We start from the raw sequence: 13,300 nt of genomic DNA on the forward strand, positions 1-13,300 counted from the left end.
ATGGTAATACACATGGGCCTCCTCTCTTGCTACAAGGGCAGTCATCTAATGAATCAGTCTTTGGCACCATCTGAAAGTATACATTTAATCTAAAATATTTTTTCCTCTCTGCCTGATATATCCAGACCTACCATGGATAGGGGTTTTAACAAATTCTGTGACTGAAGTTCTTGGATTTCGCCTAAGGAATGCACAGATCTTTAATTGAGGCAACCAGATTTAGTGTCTGTGAAGTAAGTGTGAGAACAGCTTGATCATGCCAAACTTGACAAGAAGAAAACACCTGCCTTATGTTAATAAGATACATGAATTTAAGACAACAGAAAACCAAAGAAAATTCCTCTATGTCTGTCTTGATAAAATACCAACACAGTTCTCTATTCATTTCGCTATATCAAAAGTTTATTTGAATTACTAAGAAATGTTAACAGAAAATAACTTAGATTATGGGGTCCTGGCAGTAGAAGAGTTTTAAACATTGCTGAAAATTTATATGTAGTAACAGAGTTATTAAGGCACGATAAAAGGAAAAACAGAAAAATATTTCTTTTGTTCCAGATGTTTATTATAACAAACCAGACTGATTTGAGAAGGAATTTCAAGTATCTTGGTAGGCCTGGATGTATTAGACGTTAACTTCATAAGAACCTTCATATATACTATCACTTTTGATCTTTCCAGTATCCTTATAGGGAAGGGACATCGTAGAATTATGGGAGGTTTTATTATTATTTTTATTTCATAGATGAATGAATCGGAAATCAAGCATCATGCTCTTATGTAAATGTAGGTAATCGGCCCTAGATAAGTTAAGTCTTGAATTTCAAGCTTGACTGAATTTATTCCATGGCGCTTAGAAAGTCTCTGAGCTTCTTTCCCACAGGAACCCCTCAGGCAGCCCCGTATCCTTACTACATTATGTCCACAATATTCATTTTACTATTACTAACCTTTGAATCTTTGTCTTCACTTTCCTCATGCCTTCCTGTCTGGACTGCTGCTGCTTTTCTTGAATATCTAAATCGTATTCATCATTCAAGGACGAGCAAAAATTTCCACCTCCCCCAGGCAGTATTCCAGCTCTCACTATTCTTAATTAACACAGCATCTACAGGGATTGGTTTTACATTCTTAAGTCGTTTCATTTATGTTCATCAAATTCTTCTACTAGACTATAAACTCCTGAGAACAGACACCAAGTCTTATACTTCTTTGAAACTCACAGCACCCTAGCACTGGATATACAGAGGATGCCATAAAAATGTATACACATTTTAAGAAAGATAAAAACTGTTAAAATTGTAATACTTAATATATACCGATAACAAAAGATGAATACAAGTCACATTTGACTTCTGCAATTACAAGAAGTGCTCAAAGTGGTTACCATCAGCGTCCAGACACTTCTAATTACGGCGAACTACTGCTTTAGCAACGCTCACCAAACTGACGACTTGTATACATTATTTTGGCAACCCCAAAAAAACATTGCATTGGTCAGAATACTTATCAGCAAATTCATGATAAGTATTTGGATATTATTTAATTTGTCCAATGGAGCCATTGCTGACCGTACTGTGTTTGTATTCCAAACATGTGACTTGTAATTTACCCTGTGTGATTACTTATTATTGTTGAGTTTAGTGTGGTCTTTTCAATATGTTCATATACGAATTGACCCTAGCATTGATTTCTACTGGCATTGAAGCCCAGGCATATGGCCTATGGGATCAATTCAACTGCATATGCCTGATGGATTCCCGGAACACAGCAGACATTTGACCCGTGTATCAGTATGGAGAACAGGAACAGGAAATGTTATTCACTGACTGCTTTTCTATAGTATTACATTAGCATCACTATCCTGCTCTTCATAATTTCTCAGCAGATCAGGGATATCTATTGATGGTAATTCCTGTGATACAACATATGCGTTGTTAATCATTATAAATGATGCTGATCAAGCATATTGTCATTACAAATTTAATTTTTAAGAAATATCCATGTGAAAATGACACAATTGAGATTCGTTATGTTAAAAAACAAAAAGCTGGTACTGTATGACAACTCAGTTCTTCTGGAATATAAGCATTCTTTTTAAACAAATAACTATGTTTATTCATATTTTAAGGAGAATTTGGAGAAGTCTGTAGTGGACGTTTGAAGACACCAGGGAAGAGAGAGATCCCAGTTGCGATCAAAACTTTGAAAGGTGGCCACATGGATCGGCAAAGAAGAGATTTTCTAAGAGAAGCTAGTATCATGGGTCAGTTTGACCACCCGAATATCATTCGCCTAGAAGGTGTTGTCACAAAAAGTAAGTACTGATTTTTCTTATTACTTTTTATATATTTTATTCCTTTAAAAATAAAGCTTAATAACAATAAGCTTAAGAGAAATACCACAGCCATTAAGGGGAAAACAGTTCAGATATCATCTTCTGATAACACCCCTCATAGTCTTGATGTTAAGCTATGACATTACCAGAGTTTGCATTGGTCAGCAAACAGCATTGAAATGTATTTATTATCTATGAATCATTTACTAATTTAACTTGAAGTAATGAATCAAGAGTAAAGGGTTATATATTCTTTTCTAATTTCTCTAAGCCATTCATTTCTACTAAAGCTGTCTAAATTTCAACATTAGTAGAAAAAAACTATTGAAATATTTTGGGTAATTAAGGTAAAGTACTTCTGTTTGAAAATCAATTTCATATACAAATATAGAATACTTTATCTGAAGTAACACTTTTAAATAAAAAATTCCGTATGGAGCCCTTCTGCATAAATACCATCAGGACTAAATTATTTTCATTTATATAAAGTGAAGATAAAAATTACAATTTCTGAAGTAAAAATCTCGTTTTTATAGAAATAGAGGGATGAAAGCCATTCTTTCGAAAAGAAGTTTCTTACAAATCCAAAATTAGTCATATATTCTAAGAAATAGATTGTTATATATTCACTTTAATTTGAATAGTGATGGAGCATAAAGATTAACTCTATTTCTTCTTATTTTATTCACTAATTAATTATAACATATTAAAACCCAATACAGATTGGCATTTAAAAATGCACAAAAAATTTAAATCTTTGAGAGGCATTTTTCTTTCATAAAACTGAAATTTCTTTTAAAGTCATTTATATAAAATTGAAATTTTCTGTCACGTTTGGCAGCAGGGAAGTGTGAAAGTGTACTAGAAACGTAATTGACTGCATGTCTGAAATTCCAGTGTCGTAAGACACTGGCCAACATGCTGCCCAAGTGGAGCAGAAGATTACTAATGGCTGTGATAGTTTGGAGGACTCAAAAGAGTGCTTTTGATGACAGCTGTTGTGGTGGGCTGTTACATTAGTGGCCTTCACGGGACCTTCCAGCATCCATGCCCTTGTGTTGTTCTCTCCCACATCGATTCTGGCCTTATCCATGTGACTAGCCTTGGCCGTTGGGACATTAACAAGCGTGATGCAAGTGAAAGCAGCTCACACACTTGCATATTGGAGCTTGTCCTCTTTCAGAATTCCTTCCTGTAACCGAGCTTCCAATGCTATGCAAAGCCAATGCATATGGTGGGGCTAAATACAGTACTGCCAATGGAGGAAAGCTGAGGCTCTTTAGCTGACAGCTCTGTCTGAGCCCCAGGAGTCATCACTGGATGTTAGTCTTCTGATGAGCCATCTCAGACATAGCACCCCCACCACCACTACCAAATGCTCCAGCTGTAGTTGACATCTTGTGGAGCAAAGAACCACCCAGTTCAGTCCAGCGAATCCATAAAATCATGAGAGATAAAGAATGTTTGTTGTTTCAAGCCATGGAGTTTTGGATAGTTTATTACACAACAGTAGCTAACCAAACAGGTGGACCCCAGTTAGAATGCTGGTCCCACCACTTAGGACTTGTGCAGGTTTGGGTAAATTATTTAATACCTCTGTTCTTTACTTCCATCTACAAAATAGGGTCAAAGTAACTCCTACTCCATAGGAATGCTGTAAGGATTACATTTGTAAATGTGTACCCCATTTAGCGTAGTATGTGGCTCGTAGTAAGCCATTATTATTGGTACTGTGTGCCAGGCACACATATAGTTTGCCAGTTCATTCTCATAGGAAATCTTTGGAGTATCATTAACCACTGAATCTCAGACAGGTTAATTAATCTGCATAAGGACCTCTAACTCATAGTAAGTAGTATGGCTGGTGTTAGGTCTGTCTGACGCTAAAATCCATACTTTGTTTATTGTTTGTCTGCTTTTGTTACATCACAGTAAATAAGTCATAATTTTATCTGAATTTTACTCTATTTTATCTGAATTAAATAACATAAATAAATAGCAATCAGAAGAAAAATAAGATTTCTTTTTAAAATAAGAAAAATATTTAGGTGAGTGAAATAAATTACCTCAAAATGTAAAATTTGGAAAGATCTAGCTATGCTGCAATGCCTAGCAAAAATTATCATCTAAAAAAGAGAGGAAATCACATGTTAATTAGTTCTTTTATAGTGTCTGACTTCCTTGTCATTAATTTAGCAAGAACATTTCAAGTTATCCGTATTGTTCTGTATCTCTAGGGAAAGAAAAGGATCATTTTAATGTTGGGTTGTGTATCATTGCAAAGCATTTAAAATAAAAATTTAAGTATGATGTTGAAGTCCTCGTATGTGTATTTATGCATGAAATATGTGGAAATAAGTGTCCAACAATAAATTTAAAGGCTGGGAAGTATCAGATCTTTATTTCACCCCTTTGGTAAGTCATATTATATGGCTTTTTAATTTATTCCTATGCGTTCTATTTACATGTGTTTAAAACATGAAAGCATATGAAATGGAAAAAGATTTATTAGCGCTATGAAGTAGTAGGGATTATTTATCCTAAATCAATTGAATAGGTTTAATAAGATAGTCTGTGGTCCTTGTCTACCAGTTTGAAATACTCAGTCTATTTCATATAAACAGCCAACCAACCAACACAGGGATTGCTTTACATCTCTAACAATCTTGTCTAAAATTGGGACCAGTAACCTCTACGTAGCCAAATTTGTATGATTACAAAGTCAAAGTCCTGTTCCATTTCAAGTAAAAGAAAGAAAGAGAGCAAAAGTGAGGGGGATAAGAAAAGAAAAGAAAGGATAATTGAGAAAGGACAGATTCAATATGCTTTCGAGTGTCAATGATGGTTATAGTTTTGTTTTATTTTTTTTTTTTAATTTGTAAGAGTGAGTCCCTTATAAGGGTGTTGTGATGTTGCTGAGGTGGGTGGTGGAGATAGAGAAAGGAATAATTCCTGCAAAGATAAGTGGGTACATTTATACTGTTATCTTCTTGACTCAAGTGCTATGGGATTTTTAGGAGAAAGGCAATAAATAAATGAATGCCTCATTCCCATAAATACATGGTAATTGTTCCAAGACTGCCCTTAAGTAGCTAAGAGATAGCTAGCAATTAATGCTCCCTAAGGACTATCAGATTGCATAAAAGATAATACTGACAAAGATAAAAGTGTAATATAGGTTTACACAGTCATGTTCGTCGAGTATCCTGGGGTTCTGAGAAACAAATGCACAGACTCTTAGTTGAAACTAATGCAAAATGATAGATCAAAATCTTCATCAGATCCTTTTTATAAATTCTTAATATGCATACTTTTTATCTTATTGTATAGGTTTTTTTCTCTGAGAGATGCATATTACAAAGTTCTTGGGAGCACTTTTACTCTTTCGTATTTGGGCATATAACTTTTTATTTTAAATTTGAGAGTTAAATGATTAAAAACTATATAATGCAAAAAAGTGTATCTGATAAAACTTAGGCCTGTTTATTTGATCCACATCACAATTTCATTAACCTGTTAAAGTATAACTGATATAAAACAGATTGATCACGCTAAGCCATGTGCTTAGCACATACTTTTTATCCATGAAGCAAATAGAAATCATCAGCTAGAGAACAGACCTGTAGCCTTGTAGCACCATGGAGAGTAGCTATATATTTGTAACAGATAATGTATACACCAGTGTCATTAACTACATAGCCAAAAGAGAAGTACTACCCTTTTATAAAAAGATAAGAATTGTGGATAAGTGACAAAGAAATACAATTCAGAAACCACATTCCAGAAGACTGAGCCATGCAGTTTGAAATGATGATGGAAGAACCAAAAGGAGAGAGGGTGAAGTACCTATATCCCATCTTAGTAGGTCACAACTAAATTTAGGTATACTGACTCAAATAAATCGTAAATCCAGTAAGAAGAAATAGAATCCAATCAGGACAGCAAACAACTTCCGCAATATGACTTCATTTCATCATGGAACATTCCTGAAGACTCCATGGGATAATACAGAAACTATAACAGAAAATGCTGGTCCTGCTCAACCCTTTTTTAAACACTCCAGGACATTGTACGTCCCTTCTAAACAGTTTTGATAGGTCCAGATGGAATCAAAATCAGAGTAGATTCAAGTCAGGTAAATGCTTTGTACATTAAATGCACAAGACCTGCCTTTCTGCTTCCAAAATTGCATTCTGTTGGTGAAGTAATACAGTACCTAATATTGCAACTGCTACTGTCACCACCTATTTGACCTTTGCCCTCCACCTGGTTGTGGATCCTGCTTCTAGACACTGGGGACTTGGACAAGTCACTCAGCATCTTTAGGCCTCAATTTTTGGCTCTGCACAAAAGTTTGAAAAGTACAGATTGAACTAGAAAACAATAAAGATCAAATCTAGCCCTAATATTTTCATACGTCATTCCTTTGCCCACAAAAGACAATTGAGATATTGGTGAGGAAAATGTGTGCCAGTGGTAACTTCTCACCCCACCTCCAACTTAACTTCAGATTCATTTCAGTGATCCAAGAATAAGATGGAGAGGTTCAGGAGAAAACAAAAAAGTGTCTTTAATAAATTTTTTATCCTAACAATCTGTGAAATGGAAAAAGATAGGTAAAATTTCCCTGTAAGCAAAATCAAGGCTTGGATATGTGGAATATATGTTGTAGGGGGCGAAGTATTCTTCAAATCTGATTCTAAGGAAAGAAATTAGATGGTTGTTTTCTTCTGGAATTCAGCTACCCCGCTAGCTAAGGTTTCATTTTATTTTGTTTTCTTTTGTTTTGTTTTCCAAGACACATTTGCTGAGCATCACTAGGTGTTAGACGCTATTGCTGATTAAAATCTAGGAATACAGAAAGGAAAGCCTCAGTGCTCTCGAGAAACTCTTTTGTGGAGACCATCCGCTGGGAGCATCAAATAAGTAGGCCAGTATTTCCCAGTACGGTGTGGTGTGTGCTATTTTGGATACAATTATTCATTAATTTATTCATTTATTCATTCAGTGAATATTTATTGGTGCCCACTCTTCTAGTCACTGGTAATATCGTAGTATAAAAAGAAAGAGCTTCAGCCTACTGGAGAGAAAATCAAATCTAAATATATAAATATCATCTTAGAAAAAGAGAAAAAGACCTAAGTGAAGTGAAGGGACAAGCCATGCCAATGTTTGGGAGGAGAGTGTCCAGGCAGAGGAAACGAAGTTCTACACCTTTGTCCTAAGAAAGAATTTGGCTTGTTAAAGAGCATCCAAAATGGCTGAAGCAAAATAATAACAGTGCAAGTTACATATTTAAAGAAATAACAAGAGGCAGAGAAAAACAGTAAGGAGGCTAGTGTAGTAATCTACGTGAAAAATAGTGTGAAAACAGATTAAGTAAATGAAGATAAAAAGAAGGCGCAGATTTAAGAGCTATTTCCCAGGTTAAATTAAGAGATTTTAGTGACTGTATATGAGGATATTTTCAGGTGACTTCCAAGTTTCTGGTTTATATAAGTAGAGAAACAGAGAGGAAATTCTGGAGAAATAACAGAGTTAGAGGGAAAATAATGAATTCTGCCTTGGACATGATAAGTTTGAGGTGCCTGGGACATTTAAAGATTGGATACTGGGTGGAAGTCGGGGCTACACACCCAAATTAAGGAGTACAGAATGGATGAGTACTAATGGGTAGCTGAAGCCATGACCCAGAAGGTTTAGGAGAACTAGCCTTAACAGGCAGACAGAAGAAAACAAAGGCACAATCTGAAAGAAGGACAGATTTCTAAGAATGAGGGAGAGGTCAAAAGAATAAAATGAGCTGGGAAGCCAAGTAAGATAAGGGCTGAGAAGCATCTGTTCGATGGAGTAATTCAGAGGGGACAGCCTACTACAGTACAGGATGGAGGCCAGATTGCAGTAGACTACAGAGTGAGTGAGGTATGTATGCACTGCAATCAGATTGATGGGATTAAAAAAGCAAATTAGATTGTGTGGATTTTTTCCTTAAATTCCAAATGCTTAGCAGTCTTTAATATTTATTAATGAGCAATATTTATTAATATTAAATATTAATAAAGTAATATTTATTATGTCCCTAACTACTTTGTGCCCGGCATCTATCTAAGCATTAAGTATTTGGCAGTGAATAAGAAAGCCAAAACGCCTGCCCACATGGGTTAAGTCCCTGAGTCTACCTCCTCTAGTTTTATTCTTCACCATTCTCTTGAATCCTAGATTGTATTCATGCTGAATGAGAAAAGCATCTCAGAACTGACTCTGATTCCTCCCATGTGTCTCTTCCTTTTCTAAAGCCCTGAGGACCTGGAAGAATATGTACCAAGCTGACCGACCCTAAATGGGTACATAGATAACTATGTTATAAAACAGCTGTTGGTACCTAGTGGCCCTAACTGCCTCTGAAGTTCCCAGCCTTCCTTTCTTCAGTGGTGTCAAAGGCAAGATCATTGGCTCAGATGAAGGGTAGAGGGCTTGGAGTATTAGTGAATGTTTGAAGCCCCTCCTGAGTAAAGTGTGGAAGAAAATTAATCAGAAAAGATTAGAAAGATTGTGGGTATCTCTGAGGACACAATAGAACTTGAAGATCATGTCAGAAGTTGCTGCCCCAAAGAGCACTGCTGACAAATGAGGGAAAGAGTGATAGCATGAAAATGAGAAGAGAGTCATCCCAAGCGAAAAGATGAGAGGCAGCAAAAAGCAAAGAAACCATGGCTCTCTATTTTCTGTCTTCTCCTACCATCCTTAATATTTACTATTTCCTGTTACTGAAATAAGTGATGAATTATTCTTGTGCTATTTCTGGAGTCTCCATGAATTTTTGGGATATTTAGGACAAAGTATTTGCCATTGGGAATTATAATGTATACATATTGATAAATGGAAAAGAAACCAAGTGTAACTGTAACACATAGTAACAAGATGACATACTCTGGTGTCCCTGTGTATCACAGTCTGTTCAAGTAACACTGGGGTTAATTGGGATCACCAGCTTATTTTCGTTCTGCCAGAGTGTACTTCCCTTTTTGTAAGAGAGAGCATACTTCTGTAGTCAGGAGGAATTTATTCTTGTCCCTTCAGTGTTTAAGTGTCTGGGTTTTCTCAAGGTCATTCACTCTAATAACCTCCCGAGTTTGACCTCTAACTTACTATGTCCTTCCTGTGGTTGTCTCCCTTCCCTAAACAGGCCGGCAAATTACTGGGTAAACTGTAATAAGAAGTAACAGGTTAAAAATTCTACCAACAAGTTGCTCGGTGTGAAGATAACGCTGTAAACTGTAAGAACTAGGAGAGAAAAGGGAATATGAATACAATTTTATGCATATATAATGTTGCCTTTTAATACCTCTAAATAAAACTGAATAGAGCCATCTAGAGTGTGAAGTCTTACTCATTTGAAAAAAAATAAAAATTCCTTCCAGATCGTTCATGATGCAATTTGTTCTGGTAAAGTGTTTGATGGCTCTGAATTTGAGAAGGGCAATAGATAATCCTACATTATAGACATGAATTTGTACCATGAACTCAGGAGAATGAGAACCATCCTAACAGGCTGAACCATAAGGCAATCACTCAGTCATTTCTGGGGAACTTTAATCCAGGTTCCTGCTGGCCTGATTTAGGGCTGGATAAAGGCGAGTGGAAGTCTCATCACTGAAAATAATATGCCACCACCCCCATATATGTGATTTCTAATGTTAAAAAAAACTATTCATAAAATTAATGAATAGAAATCTAGCAAGCTCCTTACTTAATCCCATGTTCACATTTTAGTGCTTATTTTGTTGTTGTTGGAAGATATTACTGTGATATTCTTAAGTTTTTATTTTGAAATGATTTCAGACTTACAGAAAAAGGTGAAAATAATACTGTTCCCATATAAACTTGACTCATTTTCCCTCGAGGTTAGTATTTTACATAACCACAAGACTATTATCAAAGCCAAGAAATAAGCATCAGTGCAGTACTATTTACTAAGCTACAGACTTTTATTCAGATTTTATCAATTTTTCCCCTAATATCCTTTATCTATTCCTTGATCCCATCTGGGATTCCACTTCACATTTCATTATCACATCTCCTTAGTATCTTCCAATCTGTGAAAATTGTTCAATCTTTTCGTGTTTTTCATGACCTTGACGCTTTTCAAGACTACTAGTCAGTTATTTTGTAGAACATCCTTATTTTGTGTGTGTCTGTTGTTTTGTTTTGTTTTGTTTTTCTCATGATTTGATTTGTCATTATGCATTTTTGGCAGGAAATTCATAAAAGACATAGACCCTTCTCAGTGCGTTATATCAGGGGGAACATGACATCCACATGCCTTACTCCTGGGGATGTTAATATGTATCACTGGATTAAGGTGGTATCTTCTAGATTACTCCATTATAAAGTTACTTTTCCCATTTTGTAATTAATGTATATATTTGGGGGGAGATAATTTAGACTATGCAGATATCCTGTTTCTCCTCAAACTTTTCCCCACTAATTTTATCATTCAGAGTAGATCTTGCCTGTAACAAGTATTACTGTTATATGCTAATGGTGACTATTCTATATACCTCTTTCCTTCTATATTTATTAATTGGAACACTTCTTTAAGGAAGAGGAAGAGCTATATTTCGGAATGTTTTATGAGTGGAGTTATACTATATGTAGCCTTCTGAGTCTGTCTTCTTTCTCTTAGCAGAATGCATTTGAGATTCATACATTCTGCTTATTGTTATCGTTGAATGGTAGGTATTCCTTTACATGGATAGACCATCGTTGGGTTCTGTGTTCGGTGGTTGAACAACATCTGGGTTGTTTACAATTTGGATGATTATTAATAAAACTTCTATGAGCATTCATATTAGGCTTTGGCATAAACATATTTACATTTATCTTGGGTAAATACTTAGGTGTGGAATGTCTGGATCATATGGTAAATATGTCTAATTTTTTTAGAAACATTCAAACTGTTTTCTAAATTGTATGTACCATTTTGTATTCCCACTAGTAATTATGAGAATTTCATTTGCTCTGCATCACCTATACATTTTAAAAATATTTTAGCCATTCTAGTGAGTCTAGATTGGTATCTCATTATTATTTTAATTTGCATTTCCCTAATGACTCTTGATTTGGACCATCTTTTCATATGCTTATTTACTAGCAATATGTCTTCTTTGATGAAGTATGTCTTCAGATTGCTGTCCATTTTCTTGTATTGTTTACTTTCCTCAATGTTAAGTTTAAAAAGTTGTTTTGTTTTTTTTTAATATTTTCTGGATACAGTCCTTTTTCAGAAATGTGATTTGTAGATGTTTTCCTTTTATGGATTGTACTTCTTGTTGTGGTATCTGACAACTCTTTACCTAACCCAAGGTCACAAATTTTTTTCTCTTCTACTGCCCTCTAGAAGTTTTATAGTTTTACACTTGACGTATAGATCTATGATCCATTTTGAGTTAATTTTTGATTAAAGTGTGAGGTAGGGGCCAAAGTTCATTTTTTTGCATATTGATCATTTCACCATTTGTTGAATTCATTTTGTGTGTTTTTTTTTAATATAAAACTTTTTCCTCATTTTTAAGTTCCCATCTTTGTTTAAAATCTTTCAGTGGCTTTTCTTCACCTATAGTATAAAATTCATGCACTGAATGTAGAAATTCAAGGTTCTTTATGATTGGGTCCTGCTCACAGCATCCTGTTAGCCTCATCTTCTGCCTTCTCTACCTCTTAGCTTATATTCTATTAACCATAAATGATTAGTAATGCCCCCGAACACACCAAGCTGTTTCTTACTTCACATATTTGATCATACATGGCCCTCATCTTGGGAAACCTTCACTCTCTCACTTTTCCCTTTCTCCATTACCCTGAACTCAGCTTCTGAGGAATTTATATGCAACATCCTTTCTTAATCTCTGTACTGGGTTAGATATCTACATTGCACTTAACATCGTGTACTATGATTACCATTTTACACACGGCCCAAGAGCCTACTGTTTTCTTAGTCCTTACCCCATAATAGGACCTCAGCACCCCTTTCCAATGCCCCTGAGCTTTTTCTGGCAATATCTCACCAGTGTATTAGCTGCAGCAAATCAACACCTGGACTGTCTTCTACCCCTGTTGGGCCTCCCTCTCCCCGACACACTGCCTGCCACTGCCCTTGAGAGGCACCACCAGCCCAGCCACTGCCCATCAGTGGAACAAAACTACCCTGCCATTCATGCATTTATCCAGAGTCTTCAAGACCACACAATTTTGCTGGGCCCTATGCTGAGGGAAGCAAGGAGACAGGCTTTCTCTATCCACTTGGTACCTCAGTTTTTCATTTAGTTGCCAAAGCTGCTTTCATGCACTCAGAGCAGCCAGTGTCTCTCTGAAACAGTTTCATTTGGTTTATGATGATTCTTAGTTTCCTGATAATAAGGGGCTAAACTCAGTGTACTGGCCATCCCATTTTCTCCACTTAATCTTAATTTTCTTTTATACTCTAGCTCACTTCACTGTTTGCTTCATCTCCCCAGTCCCAAAACTCCAACGTATACCACCTGATACATATTTTAAACTTATTTTTGGATAGAAAGGGATATCTTATATTATATTGATATGGGAGTTTGTAGACATTCTGATCTGTTGAGGACATTGTTTATTTTATTCATTGTGGTACCTAGCATTGTGCTGAGCACATGTTAGACATATGTTCCTATGGAAGAAGGAAAATGGCAAGAAAAGAAGGAAAGGAGAGGGGAAGGAAGAATGGGAAAAAAAGAAAAGAGGGAACCTAATTTTCAAGGACTTCAAGCTCAATTTCAAACATTAGCATTCTCTTATGTCAGTTACATTTATATGAGATTGGCAGCTTTCTCATAATTTTGCTTCTCTGTACTTTTGCTGTTTCTTCCTCCTCTGAAGAGCAATCATATTTCGCTGATTTTTTTCCTCTGAAAATTTAACTATGTACATTACATT

At 35.7% G+C, this 13,300-nt stretch overlaps 1 protein-coding gene across 1 annotated transcript in view; it reads left to right on the top strand.

Moving 5' to 3' along the window:
* EPHA6 (EPH receptor A6) overlaps positions 1–13,300 on the top strand; it is an 869,632-nt gene that overhangs the window by 647,799 nt on the left and 208,533 nt on the right. The window contains 1 exon segment of the mRNA XM_033122487.1: positions 2,132–2,317. Coding sequence (XP_032978378.1) covers positions 2,132–2,317 — 186 coding nt within the window.

The sequence above is a fragment of the Rhinolophus ferrumequinum genome, chromosome 2 (genome assembly GCF_004115265.2).
Source record: "Rhinolophus ferrumequinum isolate MPI-CBG mRhiFer1 chromosome 2, mRhiFer1_v1.p, whole genome shotgun sequence".
Taxonomy (NCBI): Eukaryota; Metazoa; Chordata; class Mammalia; order Chiroptera; family Rhinolophidae; genus Rhinolophus; species Rhinolophus ferrumequinum.